A 17,421-nucleotide genomic window follows, 5' to 3' on the forward strand; every position below is an offset into this window, starting at 1 on the left:
GTTTTGTTGATGGTTTCCTTTGCTGTGCAAAAGTTTTTAGCTTAATTAGGTTCATTTGTAATTTTTGCTTTTGTTTCTCTTGCCTGAGGAGAAAGATGCAAAAAAATCTTGTTAAGATTTACATCAAAAGTATATGCCTACGTTTTCTTCTAGAGTTATAGTTTTTAGTCTTAAATTTAGGTTTTTAATCCATTTTGAGTTTGTTTTTATATATGGTGTGAGAAAATGTTCTAATCTCATTCTTTTACATGTAGCTTTTCAGTTTTCCCAACAGCGCTTATTGAAGAGACTGTCTTTCCTCATTATGTACTTCTACCTCCTTTGTCGTAGATTAATTGACCATATGTGTGTGGGTTTATTTCTGGGCTCTGTATTCTGTGCCATTGGTCTATGTGTCTGTTGTTATGCCAGTACCATGCTGTTTTGATTACTATAGCTGTGTAGTGTAGTCTGGAGTCAGGGAACATGACATCTCCAGCTTTGTTCTTTTTTCTCAAGATTGCTTTGAGTATTCAGGGTCTTTTGTGGTTTCATAAAAATTTTAGGATTATTTGTTCTAGTTCTATGAAAAAAGTCATGGGTATTTTGATAGGGCTTGCATTAAATCTGTAGATTGCTTTGGGTAGTATGGAAATTTTAATAATGTTCTTCTAATCCATGACCATGGGATACCTTTCAATTTCTTTGTATCATCTTCACTTGCCTTCATTAATGTCTTATAGTTTTCAGAGTATAGTTAAGTTTATTCACAGGTATTTTATCCTTTTTGATACAAGTGTAAAATGGAATTGTTCTCTTGTTTTCTTTTTCCAATAGTTCATTATTAGTGTACAGAAAAGCAACCCATTTCTGTATATTGATCTTGTATCTCACAACTTTACTGAATTCATTTATTAGTTCTAATAATTTTTTGGTGGAGACTTCAGGGTTTTCTAAATATAGTATCATGTCATCTGCAAATAGTGATAGTTTTACTTCTTCTTTTCCAATTTGGATGCCTTTTATTTCTTTTTCTTGTCTGATTGCTGTGGCTAGGACTTCCAATACTATGTTAGATAGAAATGGTGAGAGTGGTCATCCTTGCCTTGTTCATGACTTTAGAGGAAAACCTTTCAGTTTTTCACCATTGAGTACAATGTTAGCTGTGGATTTGTCATAAATGGCCTTTATATTGAGATATTTTCCTTCTAAATTAACTGCTCTGTGGCATTTGGGATCTTCCCAGACCAGGGCTCGAACCCATGTCCCCTGCATTGGCAGGCAGATTCTTAACCACTGTGCCACCAGGGAAGTCATAAACTAACTTTTTTGAGAGTTTTTATCATGAATGGGTGTTGAATTTTGTCAAATGCTTGTTCTACATCTATTGAGATGATCATGTAATTTTTATTTTTCATTTTGTTAATGTGGTATATCACATTGATTTGTGGATATGGAACTATCCTTTCATCCCTGGAATAAATCCCACTTGATCATGGTGTATGATCCATTTTATATGTTGCTGGATTTGGTTTGCTAATATTTTATTGAGGATTTTTGCATCTATATTCATCAGAAATATTTACCTGTAATTTTCTTCTTTGTAATGTCTTTGCCTGGTTTGGGTATCATGGTGACTTTAAAGAATGAATTTGGATGTGTTTCCTTCTCTTCGATTTTTTGGAATAGTTTGAGAAGGATAGGAGGATAGGGGAGTTTTCTGATTACTGATTTAATTTTAATACTAGTAGTCAGTCTGTTCAGATTATTTCTTCCTGCTTCAGTCTTGGAAGATTGTATGTTTCTAGGAATTTATCCATTTCTTCTAGTCTGTCCAACTTGTTGGCATATATCTGCTCATAGTACTATCTTATGATTGTATTTTTGTGATATCAGTTATAGCTTCTCCTCTTTCATTTCTTATTTTATTTGTGTCCTCTCTCTTTTTTTCTTAATGAGCCTGGATAAAGGCTTACCAATTTTATTTATCTTTTCAAAAACCAGCTCTTGGTTTTATTGATTTTTTCTATTATTTTTTGGGGGGGTCTCTTTTATTTATTTCCACTCTGATCTTTTTATTTCCTTCCTTCTGCTGACTTTGGACTTTGTTCTTCTTCTAATTCCTCTAGATGGTTGGTTAGGTTTTTTATTAGAGATTTTTCTTATTTTGTGAGGTATGCCTATATTGCTATAAACTTCCCTCTTAGAACTGCTTTAGCTGCATCCCATAGATTTTGGAAAGTTGTGTTTTTATTTTCATTTTCATTTGTCTCAAGGTATTTTCTGATTTCCTTTGATTTCTTTGTTGACCTATTGGTTTTTTAGTAGCATGTTGTTTAGTCTCCATGTGTTTGTGTTTTTCCCATTTTTCTTCCGGTAATTAACTTCTAGTTTCATACCATTGTGGTTGGAAAAGATACCTTAACTGTTTATTGTAGTTATAGTTGATTTTATAATTTTTGTCTTTTAATCTTCATACTAGCTTATTTAAGTGGTTGATTCACAGCCTTTACTATATATTTGCCTTTACCAATGGGATTTTTCCCTTCCTTTAAGTTCTTATTTCTTGTTATAGCCTTTTCTTTTTCACGTAAAGAAGACCCTTTAACACTTCTTGTACAGTCAGTTTAGTATTATGAACTCTTTTAATTTTTGCTTATCTGAGAATCTCTATATCTCTCCTTCAGTGCTGAATGACAACCTTGATGGGTAGAGTATCCTAAGTTGTAGACTTTTTCCTTTTAGCACATTAAATGTATCATGCCTCTCCCTTATGGCCTGCAAAGTTTCTGCTGAAAAATCAGCTTATAGCCTTATGGGGGTTCCCTTGTATGTAACTTTTTTTTTCTCTTGCTGCCTTTAGAATTCTCTCTTTAAGTTTTGCCATTTTAACTATGATATGTCTTGGTGTGGGTCTCTTTGTTTTCATTTTCTTTGGGGCTCTCTGTGATTCCTGTACCTAGATATCTCTTTCCTTCATGTTTGGGAAGTTTTCAGCCATTATTTCATCAAATACATTTCTACCCCTTTCTCTCTTCTCCTTTTGGGACCCCTGTAATGTGAATGTTAGTACACTTGATATTGTCCAGAGGTTCCCTTAAACTATTCTCATTTTTTAAATTTGTTTTTCTTTTTTCTATTCTGATTGTGTAATTTCTATTATTCTATCTTCCAGATAGCTCATGCATTCTTCTGTTATCACCTAATCTGCTGTTAATTCCTATATTGTATTTTTCAATTCAGTTATTGAATTCTTCAGCTCTGACTGGTTCTTTTTTCCATTTTCTAGTTCTTTCTTAAAATTCGCATGGTGTTCATCTATTTTTTTCCCCAAGTTCAGGTAGCCTTCTTATTACTATTGCTTCGAGCTCTTTATCAGGTAAATTGTTTATATCTGTTTCACTGGAGTTTTTTCAGGGGTGGTTTCTTGTTCTTTTGTTTGAAACATATTCTTCTGTCTTCTCATTTTGTTTAAATTTCTCTGTCTCTATGAAATTAGGTGAAACAGTTACCTATTCTGATCTTGAGGGTGTGTCCTTGTGTGGGAGTGTCCCTATGCAGTTTTCTTGTGCCCAGAGGCTTTGTTAGGTGGCTATACCTGAAATGAGCAAGGGCCAGGTCTTTCCCTGAGGTATGCTGGCAGCCACCACCTTGGTGGGAAGTAAGGCTGGAGCCAGAGCCAGGTGCAAGCTGGGACTTCTCCTTTGCTCAGTGTCCATCACTGCTCTATCAGGGGTGGGGTCCGGGTCCAAGAGGTTGGAACAGGAGCCCTGAGGGAGTTGGGTTTCTCCAGGGTTTCTCCACCTTGGTTTAGGGGTGGCTGGGGCCTGAGGGCTTGGGGCTGCACTTCTGTGCTGGTTTCACTTTTCCCCAGTGCGCTTGCCTCGGTTAGACGTTGGGTCAGGCCAGAAGGGTTGGTGCTACACTAATGAGCTGGCTCACTCAGTGTAGGAAGGGACACATGCTCGAGTGTGATAATTGTCTCTGCCCTGGAGCTAGTCTCACTCCCTCCCAAGTCTGTGCACCAAGGTGCATGCTGGTATGCTGGCAATGGCTGCCAATACCCTGATCAGAGTGAAACTGCACCCCTTCAGATGTGACTTGAACCCAGCCACACTTCAAATGGGTCTTGAACCCACAGCCTCTGACTTAGGAGAGGACTCAAACCCATTTGCACCTCAGCTGGGACTCGAACCCACAATCTTCTAACTGAAACAATGCAACCCATCTCAGGACTTAATGAAGTTCAGGTTCTTTATGTCTCCATGCAGAGGGAATTCAGTGAGAGACAAAGTGATAGGCAAGAAGTAGATTTATTAATATCCTTTGTAAAGAATTTGCAGGAAAACGGGACATGAGAGGATGGTCATGTCCCAGGTCTTGGGTGAGTCCTTGGGATGGGCCCGCCAAGTGAGGGTCTTTGGCTCCACGCAGAAAGAATTCAAGAGTGAGCCATAGTAAAGTGAAAGCAGAGATACACATTCCATAGACAGAATGCTGGCCATCTCAGAAGGCGAGAGCAGCCCTAGGAGAAACACACTCCAAAGACAGAGCGTAGGCCATCTCAGAAGATGAGAGAGGCCCCGAAAGACGGGGTAGTTAGTTTTCACGGGCTGGGTAATTTCATAGGCTAATAAGTGGGAGGGTTATTCCAACTATTTTGAGGAAGTGGTGGGGATTTCGAGGAATTGGGCCACTGCTCACTTTTTGCCCTTTTATGGTTGGCCTCGGGACTGTCATGGCACCTGTGGGTGTGTCATTTAGCACGCTAATGTATTACAATGGGCGTATAATGAGGCTCAAGGTCTACTGGAAGTCAGATTTTCTGCCACCTTGGGCCTAATTGGTTCTAACCAGTTTATGTAGTATCCTCAACAGCTATGTCATTCTTTTAAAGGTTGTGCCCTGACCCCTTCCCTTCTGTCTCAAAACCCCTCACTCCCCAGGAAGGATCCCTGAGCCTGTGAAATAACCCCCTCCTCTTCTGTGTCCTCTGCTAGGGATGCAGGTCCTGACCAGATCACCTCTCCCTTCCTACCAGATTGTGTGTGAATCTTTCCTCACAGCTTTGGTTGTAGAGGAGCCTTCCTGCTAGTTCCCAGTGAGAGTCATTCTATATGTAGTTGTAACTTTGATGTTTTCGTGAGGGGAGGTGAGTCCAGCATCCTCCTATTCCATCACCTTGAACCCACCCCACCTCAAGGTGTGGGTTCCATCATCTTGAACCCACATTTCTATTCATTTGTAACAACTACATTTATATATTGCTTAAATATTGGAATAATGCTTTGTAATGAGGTGTGCTCATTATTCTGTCACTGAATTGGAATTGGTTTATCAATTGAATGAATATTTGCTGACTGCTTATTCTGTGCCAGACACTGTTAAAGGTGCTTGGGATATGTAAGTGAACAAAATAGATAAGATCCATTTTTTAAAATTAAGGACTAGAGAGGAGAAAAAGACAATGGGATAAACACAGTGGACTAAGGGAACTCTAAGGTTTATGGTGAGCAGTGAGAAGATTGGACAGATAAAGTAGAGCCAATTGTTTGACAGCTTTGGATGCTATTTTAAAGAATTTAAATTAAATCCAATAGGCAGTAAGCAGCTAACATGGATTCTTTAACTGACAACTGACATCGTCAAAGTAGTATTTCAGGAAGATTAAGGAAATAGGTAGTATCTGAGATGGGCAGGAACTTGAGACAGAAGAATGATTAGGGAACAATTGCTAAACTCTAGACATGAGGTAATGAGGTTGTAAAGGAACAAGAAAGACATACATCTGAGATGTTGAAAAAGAAGAGGCTAGCTAGGGTTTGGTGATAACAGATAGTCAAAGAGAAGTAGAGGTAAGAATAAAGCTGACTAAATTTTGAGCATAAATTTTAGGGAAAATGTTTATCCATTCCCATGTACAGAGGGTTGGAATATATATTGGAGAAAAGCTTTCTGAAAATCAAATTTGCAATTTACATTTTTAAAGGATTTAAAAATTATTGGTCTAATAATTCTGTTTCTTATAATTATCTTAATAAGATAATCAGAAATATAAAGGAGTATATACAAAAAAATCATATTTATGTTAGTGAAAAATTTGAAACAACCAAAATAACCAACAATAGATCAGTTAAGTCTCACCCAGCCTAGCTGGATCCATTAATTGGTTGATTAATAGAAAAATTTTAAAGTGGAGACTCATTAAATTGATATGTACATATGCCTTAAGTATTTTCTTTACTTCAAACATAACTGTGTACATTCATGTGTCAATTTTTTATATGGGGCTATTGTCTTTTCCATATCAATGGGCATATCATGCCCATTAAAATATTGTCTACAGTGTACAGTTAGAGTTTCTTTAAAATGGCATGAGAATTCAGTGATATCTGCCAAACAATCTGAGTGCATAATTCTAGATTTTTATTACTTTTTTTCCTGTTTTTTTCCCCATACCTAATTTAACATTTAAGTTTTTAATCACTTACATTTTTCCATTGCCCCTCCATAGGCCTCTCTAAGGACTTTGGCTTTTATTCTACTATGGAAAACAGCTGCAGTTTTGAATAGAGAAATTGCATTATCTGAGATATGATATAACAGAATCACTCTGGCTGCTCTGTTTGAGAATGGACTATGGTGTGTGTGTGGCAGGTGTTGGGAGTAGGGAGAGGGTGTCCTTTGTGCACTTTATACTCCATAATTGTTTCATTGCAAAAACAACTGTGGTTCTCTTTCCAGTGTTTGCATTTCCTTTTAGCCCCAATATGAATAACAAAATATGGAGACAATAGGAAAACCAGGGATCCAAGAAGCACTGCAGACTTTAGACCCATCTTAGAAAATATGGAATTAGGTGGGAAGCAACGTAAGGCTTTTCAGGGTGTTTAAGGAGGAAACAAAGATAAAGAATCAGGTATAATTCCTAAAAAGTCCTCTCCACCCCTGCTGCCATCATTTAGGTAATTGGTTCTCAAATGCATAGGCCCATTAGAATCTCCTGGAGAGCTTTAAAAATACCAGTGCCTGGGCCCCATCCCAGATATACTGATGCAGTTGGTCTGGGGTGGGGCCTAGGTCTCATGATATATGTATATAAAAAAATTCCAGGTGATTCCAATGTGCATCTTGCATTAAAATAAATTGTTTTTCAAGTCTGTTTAGGTCTTCTCCTCATATGATCTTGGGTAACTTGTGACTGATTACCTCCACCATCTAGGACAAAACTCTATGGCTTGAGGAATTTCAACTGGCATTTATGATCTTATTCTCTTGAGGTAGGGTGGTGGAGGGGAAGGTTATCTTCATGTTGTGTCTGAAGGCAGGGTCATTTCCTTCATGTAGAGGCAAAGTGATGTTAGTTTTCCACCTACGTTAGGAGATCTAAGAAGGCACAACTCAAGCTAATAGGCAGTGCACACTGTGGTTCAAACCTTTTCTCAATTATCCTATGTGGCATTGTACCATAAAGTATCCCTCAGGGAAGGATCAAATATGTTGCCACAGAGGATATACCTACTTCGTCTTTCTCTGCTGAATGGCTCACCACACCACTGAAAGCCATGAATTACTCGCTTTAGGCCCTAAAGAATCCTGTCTTTGTGGCAGTGGCCTTAAAAATATTGTTTCTGACTTGTGTTAGTCAGCCTTTAAGATGGCCTCCAGTGATTCCTGCTTTCTGGTTTGTATGCCTTTGTTAATTCCCTCCCCTTGAGTACAGGCAGAAGTGACAAGACACTTCTGAAGATTAGGCTATGAAATACTGTGACTTCTGTTTTGGGCACTCTTTTTCATTCTCTCTGATTCCTTGCTCTGTGGGAAACAAACTGCCATGTTGTAAGTGGAGCTATGGAGAGGCTCAAGTGGCGAAGAAGTGGTATTTCAAACCCACAACCAGTGAGGATCTAAGGTCGATCCCTCTCTTAGTTGAGCATTGAGGTAACAGATAACTGCAGTTCTGGCCAACACCTTGACTGCAGCCTTATAAAAGATTCTAGCTAGAGACACCTAGCTAAACCATGCCCAGGTCCCTAACCGCATTAACTATGAGATAATGAAAACTTGCTGTTTAAGCCATTAAGTTTTAGGATAATTTGTTACACAACAATAGATAACTAATACGTGTCTGGCTGGATTTATCAAGAGAAAGGCCTTCCATCTTCAAGCTAAATGTTATTATTCATTTCACATTTCAATTATTAGACTAAAAGTTCTATTCATATGAAAAGAAAATAAATTTTTATCATCTCATAAATTCAATTTGAGGATTTGGAAACTCCTGAAATTGAAGAGACTAGGACTTTCTCTGTTGCTTTCTGGCAAATCTTCTCAACTCAGGAGAAAGTAAGGAGGACCTTCAAGATGGTGGAGGAGTAAGACATGGAGATCACCTTCCTCCCCACAAATACATCAAAAAAACATCTACATATAGAACAACTCCTACAGAACACCTACTGAATGCTGGCATAAGTCCTCAGATTTCCCAAAAGGCAGGAAACTCCCCACGTACCTGGGTAGGGCAAAAGAAAAAAGAAAAAACAAAGACAAAAGAATAGGGACGGGACCTGCACCTTTGGGAGGGAGCTGTGAAGGAGGAAAAGTTACCACACACTAGGAAGCCCTGTCTCTGGTGGAAATGAGGGGTGCGTGGGGGGCAAGCTTCAGAGCCACAGAAGAGAGTGCAGCAACGGGTGCAGAGAGCAAAGCGAAGAGATTCCCGCACAGAGGATCAGTGCCGACCAGCACTCACCAGCCTGAAAGGCTTCTCTGCTCGCCCACCGGGGCGGGTGGGGGCTGGGAGCTGAGGCTCGGGCTTCGGAGTTCAGATCTCAGGGAGAAGCCTGGGGTTGGCTGCGTGAACACAGCCTGAAGGGGGCTAGTGAGCCACAGCTAACCTGTGGGGAGTCCGGGAAAAAATCTGAAACTGCCTAAGACTCAAGAGACCATTGTTTCGGGGTGTGCGAGGAGATTCAGAACACCGCCTAAACGAGCTTCACAGACGGTGCAAGCCACGGCTATCAGCGCAGACGCCAGAGACAGGCATGAAACACTAAGGCTGCTGCTGCAGCAACCAAGAAGGCTGTGTCTAATTGGTAATTACCATTACTATTAATTGATATTTATTGGACATTCCATCCAAAAACAACAGAATACACTTTCTCCTAAAGTGTTCATGGAACATTCTCCAGGATAGATCATATCTTGGGTCACAAATCAAGCCTTGGTGAGTTTAACAAAATTGAAATCATATCAAGCACCTTTTCTGACCACAGCGCTATGAGACTAGATATCAATAACAGGAAAAAAACTGTAAAAATACAAATACATGGAGGCTAAACAATACACTACTAAATAACCAAGAGATCACTGAAGAATTCAAGAGGAAACCAAAAAATACCTAGAAACAAATGACAATGAAAACACGACGACCCAAAACCTATGGGATGCAGCAAAAGAAGTTCTAAGAGGGAAGTTTATAGCAATACAATCCTACCTCAAGAAAGAAGAAACATCTCACATAAACAACCTAACTTTAAACCTAAAGCAATTAGAGAAAGTACAAAAAAAATCCAGAGTTAGAAGAAGGAAAGAAATCATAAAGATCAGATCAGAAATAAATGAAAAAGAAATGAAAGAAACGATAGCAAAGATCAATAAAACTAAAAGCTGGTTCCTTGAGAAGATAAGCAAAATTGATAAACCTTTAGCCAGACTCATCAAGAAAAAAAGGAAGAAGACTCAAATCAACAGAATTAGAAATGAAAAAGGAGAAGTAACAACTAACACTGCAGAAATACAAAGGATCATGAGACATTACTACAAACAACTATATGCCAACAAAATGGACAACCTGGAAGAAATGGACAAATTCTTAGAAAAGCACAACCTTCTGAGCCTGAACCAGGAAGAAATAGAAAATATAAACAGACCAATCACAAGCACTGAAATTGAAACTGTGATTAAAAATCTTCCAACAAACAAAAGCCCAGGACCAGATGGCTTCACAGGCGAATTCTATCAAACATTTAGAGAAGAGCTAACACCTATCCTTCTCAAACTCTTCCAAAATATAGCAGAGGGAGGAACATTCCCAAACTCATTCTACGAGGCCACCATCACCCTGATACCAAAACCAGACAAAGATGTCACAAAAAAAGGAAACTACAGGCCAATTTTGCATCTATGTGTATCGATACACATAGATGCGAAAATCCTCAACAAAATACTAGCAAACAGAATCCAACAGCACATTAAAAGGATCATACACCATGATCAAGTGGGGTTTATCCCAGGAATGCAAGGATTCTTCAATATATGCAAGTCAATCAATGTGATACTCCATATTAACAAACTGAAGGATAAAAACCATTGATCATCTCAAATAAATGCAGAAAAAGCTTTCAACAAAATTCAACACCCATTTATGATAAAAACCCTCCAGAAAGTAGGCATAGAGGGAACTTACCTCAACATAATAAAGGCCATATATGACAAACCCACAGCCAACATCGTTCTCAATGGTGAAAAGCTGAAACCATTTCCTCTAAGATCAGGAGCAAGACAAGGTTGTCCACTCTCACCACTGTTATTCAACATAGTTTTGGTAGTTTTAGCCCCAGCAATCAGAGAAGAAAAAGTAATAAAAGGAATCCAAATAGAAAAAGAAGAAGTAAAGCTGTCACTGTTTGCAGGTGACATGATACTATACATGGAGAATCCTAAAGATGCCACCAGAAAACTACTAGAGCTAATCAATGAATTTGGTAAAGTAGCAGGATAAAAAATTAATGCACAGAAATCTCTTGCATTCCTACACACTAATGATGAAAAATCTGAAAGAGAAATTAAGGAAACAATCCCATTTACCATTGCAACAAAAGAATAAAATACCTAGGAATAAACCTACCTAAGGAGACAAAAGACCTGTGCAGAAAATTATAAGACACTGATGAGAGAAATTAAAGATGATACAAACAGATGGAGAGATATACCATGTTCCTGGATTGGAAGAATCAACATTGTGAAAATGACTGTACTACTCAAAGCAATCTACAGATTCAATGCAATCCCTATTAAACTACCAATGACATTTTTCACAGAACTAGAACAAAAAATTTCACAATTTGTGTGGTAACACAAAAGACTGCAAATAGCCAAAGCAATCTTGAGAAAGAAAAATGGAGCTGGAGGAATCAGGCTCCCGACCTCAGACTATACTACAAAGCTACAGTAATCAAGACAATATGGTACCGGCACAAATCAGAAATACAGATCAATGGAACAGGATAGAAAGCCCAGAGATAAACCCACGTACATATGGTCACCTTATTTTTGATGAAGGTGGCAAGAATATACAATGGAGAAAAGACAGCCTCTTCAATAAGTGGTGCTGGGAAAACTGGACAGCTACATGTAAAGGAATGAAATTAGAACACTCCCTAATACCATACATGAAAATAAACTGAAAATGGATTACAGACCTAAATGTAAGGCGGGACACTATCAAACTCTTAGAGGAAAACATAGGCAGAACACTCTATGACATAAATCACAGCAAGATCCTTTTTGACCCACCTCCTAGAGAAATGGAAATAAAAACAAAAATAAACAAATGGGACTTAATGGAACTTAAAATCTTTTGTACAGCAAACGAAACCATAAACAAGACAAAAAGACAACTCTCAGAATGGGAGAAAATATTTGCAAATGAAGCAACTGAAAAAGGATTAATCTCCAAAATTTACAAGTGCAGCTCAATATCCAAAAAACAAACAACCCAATCCAAAAATGGGCAGAAGACCTAAATAGACATTTCTCTAAAGAAGATATACAGATAGCCAACAAACACGTGAAAGGATGCTCAACATCACTAGTCATTAGAGAAATGCAAATCAAAACTAAAGCGAGGTATCACCTCACACCAGTCAGAATGGCCATCATCAAAAAATCTACAAACAGTAAATGCTGGAGAGGCTGTGGAGAAAAGGGAACCCTCTTGCACTGTTGGTGGGAATGTAAATTGATACAGCCACTATGGAGAACAGTATGGAGTTTCCTTAAAAAACTAAAAATAGAATTACCATACGACCCAGCAATCCCACTACTAGGCATATACCCTGAGAAAACTATAATTCAAAAAGAGTCATGTGCCACAATATTCTTTGCAGCACTATTTACAATAGCCAGGACATGGACACAACCTAAGTGTCCATCATAGATGGATGGATAAAGAAGATGTGGCATATATATACAATGGAATATTACTCAGCCATAAAAAGAAATGAAATTGAGTTATTTGTAGTGAGGTGGATGGACCTAGAGTCTGTCACTGACAGTGAAGTAAGTCAGAAAGAGAAAAACAAATACCATATGCTAACACATATATATGGAATCTAAAAAGAAAAAAAAATGGTTCTGACGAGCCTAGGGGCAGGACAGGAATAAAGATGTAGCGTAGAAAATGGACTTGAGGACATGGGGAGGAGAAAGGGTAAACTGGGACAAAATGAGAGAGTGGCATGGACATATATACACTACCAAATGTAAAATAGATAGCTAGTGGGAAGCAGCCGCATAGCACAGGGAGATCAGCTTGGTGCTTTGTGACCACCTAGAGGGGTGGGATAGGGAGGGTCGGAGGGAGATGCAAGAGGGAGGGGATATGGGGATATATGTATACGTATTGCTGATTCACTTTGTTATACAGCAGAAACTAACACCATTGTAAGGCAATTATACTCCAATAAAGATGTTAAAAAAAAAAAAAGTACGTTTTCTTGGCAAACCATTCGAAGTTAGAGGATGAGTGGAAGCATATGTGGGCCGGAAGGTACATCACCTTCATGGAAAGCAGCTGCTCTGCTGTATGAATATAGAAGTGGAATAAAGAGTAGCCTGGGGGTGGGGCAATATAGGGGTAGGAAATTGAGATACAAACTATTATGTTTAAAATAAGCTACAAGGATATATTGTACAACACAGGGAATATAGCCAATATAATAACTATAAATGGAATATAACCTTCAAAAAGTGTGAATCACTATATTGGACACCTATAACTTACCTAATATTGTATATCAGCTCTCTATCAATTAAAAATAGTAAAGCTTAAAATAAAGAGTAGCCTGGCAACAGTGTTGAAATAGGCATGAAGGTTTAATGAACTATGTCATATTAAGATATGCATTAAGAACTCAAATCAGAGAGACCAATTAATAGATATTCTCTAAAAACTTTTAAGGTGATCATAGAAATGGTCAAGGCTGATAATCATCAGATACCCACAGGTTAGTCACAGTGGCCTGAATCTATTCTATTAGAGCAGTGGTATATTCTGATTGACCAGTAACCACTCATACTCATCATTAAATATTTTTAATGTCACTCTGGTTCATAGTAAACTTTTACATAAACTTTTGGTCTTCTTTAGCCATGTGTCACCTGCGTGTAAAGTTGAAGTATGAGAGGTACAGGATCTCTTGTGTCTTATTCATGCCCAAGTATATGGCAGTGGGATAGTAGTGTAAATGAAGCCACATGATAAAGCTTACACATCTTTCTGATGCATCACTTTTTCTCACTGGTGTGAATTTTATACTAAAGCAAACATAAATATACTGTGGAATAATATGCAAAAATCACATGTGTTTTAAGAGAATGATTTTCAAGAAAATTTGTGTCTTTGGTGGGCTACCTTTGCATTATTCCTTAGACTCTCATTCTCTACCTCTACTACTATTGGTATTTCAGTAGAAAATTGTGAGAGGCTCTGATTTAGGATATTTGTGGATACAGAATTGCTTTTACTATAGCTGGTCCCATAGTCCATCTCTATGTTATTTGTCACTTTAGAGAATCAGAAGGGCAAACTCTAAGAGATGGAAACTAAGAATTTATCTCCAGCATCCCTTCTCTTCTGTCATTAAGTTGAATTTTAGCCAACTCAAAGGCTGATAATTTATATTATAGCATTTTTTATGTAACAATGTTTTAGTTCACTAATTGCATTGAAAGTGTCTTTTTTATTACTTCTTTTGTTAACATTTTATATTCTTCTGTTTAACTTTTTCCTTCCTAATTCTTGGCAACAAATGTATTTAACCAATTTTCTCTTTCAAAGAACATTTAGAAAAGGTTACTCTGTTTATCTGGCTATTTTGCACAGTGCTTTCCATTTGTAAGTAAAGAGGTGCATTTAAAAGTTGAATAGGAGTCAGAATTAGAAATTTCATAATTTTTTTCCTCCTTTTGAGTCAAATATGACAGTATAGACTATTATATATGAAGTGAAGTGCCAAAACATGTCACGTTTGCATGCAAATATAAAGGTTATATGTCAATAGGAATAATTTTTTTGAAAGACCACTAACTAATAATCCTAATCATCCAAGAGTAGGAAGTACATGCTGAATGACCTAGACTCTTGTGGCAGCTCTGAACCTAACCAGCTATGTGATTTGGGATCTGTTACAATCTCAATATCCTGGTCTACAAATGAATAGTAAGGACTAAGGCCACTTGCAGTTTTTAGATTCTTGAATTCTAAGTGTATGTAACTAGTGAAGATTTTATTTTCTAACATTTTCATGTTAAGTGTAAAAAAAGGGGGGGGGGGGGAAGGAGGATAAAGAATTATAAGTAAATGTTTCTAGAAACACTATTGGATTGGACTTACTGCTAAATGTTGGTTAATTCAGCGTTGCTTTGTAATTTGTTCATAACTATAACTCTATAGTCAGAGTATTTGGTCCTAATATAGCTCATATCTTATATACATACACACTGTTTCTGTTTAAATTTCCATATAATCATGTTTGCACCCTAACTTTTTAAAATAAAGTATGGTTAGTCTCATTATGAATTTTCTTTGATACTCAAACATTGAGTGAATTCATATAAAAAATTGATTATGGACAGACACTCTGCTAGACACTAAGGAAACAAATATGAAAAACATAGGTCCTCAAAAAAAAAAACAAACCACATAGGTCCTCTTCTGCTCTCAGTATGTTCACAAGACACCAGTAACAGAAGCCTGATCTAGGAACCTAGGCTAGCAAGGCCCTTGAATCGTACAACAGTTAATATCATTCATGGCATTTGCCCAGAGTATATCTGAGGAAGGGCAATTCTTTCTAGCTTCCTGCAGCCTCATCATGTAGGTTGAGTCACAAGAAAATCAAATGAACCTGTTATTTCTGTTAACTTAGCCTTTTCATGTAACTCTCTCTTATAAATGTATTATCAGATAATATTTGTATAAAATAAAGGGACTAAAAAGGCAAATACTTTGAAATTAAAACCACCCTTATTAGCGTACCACCAATTTAATTTAGATAAATGTTGGCCTTCTTCTGATGAACAATAAAGTGCTAACAAGATCTGCCAATGCCAGAATTATGAAGTAGAAATTTATCTTTCCAATAAGTCCATTATCTGTAGCCTGGCCTCAAGCCTTCATTGCTATTCAGGGCCTCAAATCCCTAAGTATAGACTCTACTTTGAGCATTGTGCTCTTGCCATTGAACAGGAAAACAACTTTCAATGCTGCCATATTTTGAATGGCAGAGATTTCTAGAGATTAGAAAAACTACTAACTTTAAATATGCATATTTTTTAAATGTTGTACTATTCTACTCATGAACTCAAATATAGTTTAACTTTAAAATCCTGTAAGTTCTTTTATCTACAGTGATTTTACTTATAAGATCCAATTTAGTTGACAAGAGTATGTGGCAAAACATATTTCACATTTTTGTATTGTTCCCTGTGAGACGTCTATTGTAAGAATTGCTGCAGGCTGTCATTTTTGTCTGCTGTCCAGGATTTGCTGGCCTGAGTACTGTGTACTAGACTTGGTGTTGCTCATGAGGGGGAGGGGGAACTTGCAATTGAGCCAGACGGTTTTGTTATTGCTTTAGAATTAAAAGCATATGAAACAGATACAGCTTATTAAGGTTTTTTTTTTTTATAAATAACATAAACTTAAATAACAAAACAGTAAAGTTCAAATACAACTTAAAATAGAGTTTAATGCGGTAACCACAGGAAAAAAGCATGATTATTTGTGGGAAGAACATTATTAAAAGCCATAGTCCCAAATATGAATTATACAAAAGATAGATTATGTTACTTGAAAAAAACATAAAAGATTTTTGAATTTTACTTTTAGGGATTATAAAATGTTATTTTGTGGTGAGTGAGATGAAGTACAGTATTATCATCATTATTGCTATTTTATATACAAGATTTTTGAAAACATCCTTTAAGCAATACCCTTTCAATTGGGAGCAGCATTAGGAATTTTGTTCTTGTTAATAGGTACAAGCATGTTCTAATCTTATACTCTTGTAAAACTACCTCTTTGATTCATTTCCATAATAGAATTTTTGAGAATATTCCTTCTTTTCTGATTAGAATTTAAGTGGTTGATAATTTTTCACTAGAGATCATTCAGATACTGCTCATCTTCCATGGTTAGTGTTGGCTTGATTATCTGACAAATCATTCCAGCAGCTTTTAGGTCTGACACATCTTATATAACATCATCTGCATTATTATTATTATAGCAGCCATTTTATAAGCAGATAGGAATATTTAAATAATCATTATCAGATAATCAAATCTAACATAGTCTTAAGGGTAAATTAATTTAAGAAAAAAACATTACTATTACTGACATCATGATTGTACAACCAGTTTTACAATTTTTTACAACTTTTAGTTACTAAATCTGATTTTTGTGTATATTTTTTCAAATCTTTCTTTAATGCAGTCTCTTAAAATAAACATAAATGCGCAAGTCCAGCTTGATCAGTTTTTCAGTAGTTTTCCAGCCTTTCTTGGTTACTTAAAAAAAAAAAAAAAGAAAAGAAAAAAAGGAAGAAAACAGTCCACTTAAAGAAATCTCCCTGCTGGAACTGGTTTCTTATATGCCATATATGATTAGGTTATTGCCATAGGAAGAAAGTGGGCTGTTTTTTGTTCTTTCTTCGTTTTTTTCCCTCTTACAGGAACCCCCTTTTGATTTAAGGCAACAAACATTTCTCCTCCACTGTGTGTCCATTTAGCTGATGCATATGTGTTGTAGTGGTTTTCCAGAATTAATTCTTTGAAGTTACAATCTTCATTGCATTCTTTCTGCAAAGAACAACAAACAAACAACATTATGCAAATGATTTTTGGAGGGACTCAATTAGACAAAGAATAAGCAGTAATATTTGGTAGAATTAAAACATACATGACTTTTTTTGAGCAGGCATAATGCAGTTTATTATACATACTTAGCATATTTGAAAAAGGATTAAATTTTTTAAAAGATAGAATGATACACATTTAGTTATGCAACATAGTTTCAAACATGTAGCTTTTTGGCAGTTAGTTGCTACTTTTCTTAAGTATTAAGAGCTATTTCCCCCTAATTAGCAGCTCTCATATTAC

The 17,421-nt window shown here is 36.8% G+C and overlaps 2 protein-coding genes across 10 annotated transcripts in view; one reads left to right on the forward strand and one right to left on the reverse strand.

Moving 5' to 3' along the window:
* Positions 1 to 17,421, forward strand: part of FAM227B (family with sequence similarity 227 member B) — a 263,560-nt gene that overhangs the window by 86,685 nt on the left and 159,454 nt on the right. The gene's annotated exons all lie outside the window — the stretch shown is intronic.
* FGF7 (fibroblast growth factor 7) overlaps positions 15,927 to 17,421 on the reverse strand; it is a 62,191-nt gene continuing 60,696 nt past the window's right edge. The window contains exon 4 of the mRNA XM_082453055.1: positions 15,927 to 17,121. Within this exon, the coding sequence (XP_082309181.1) occupies positions 16,927 to 17,121 (195 nt within the window). The 3' untranslated portion in view covers positions 15,927 to 16,926. The remainder of the gene's footprint in view (positions 17,122 to 17,421) is intronic.

Source organism: Balaenoptera physalus, assembly GCF_965194825.1.
Source record: "Balaenoptera physalus genome assembly, chromosome: 2".
NCBI lineage: Eukaryota > Metazoa > Chordata > Mammalia > Artiodactyla > Balaenopteridae > Balaenoptera > Balaenoptera physalus.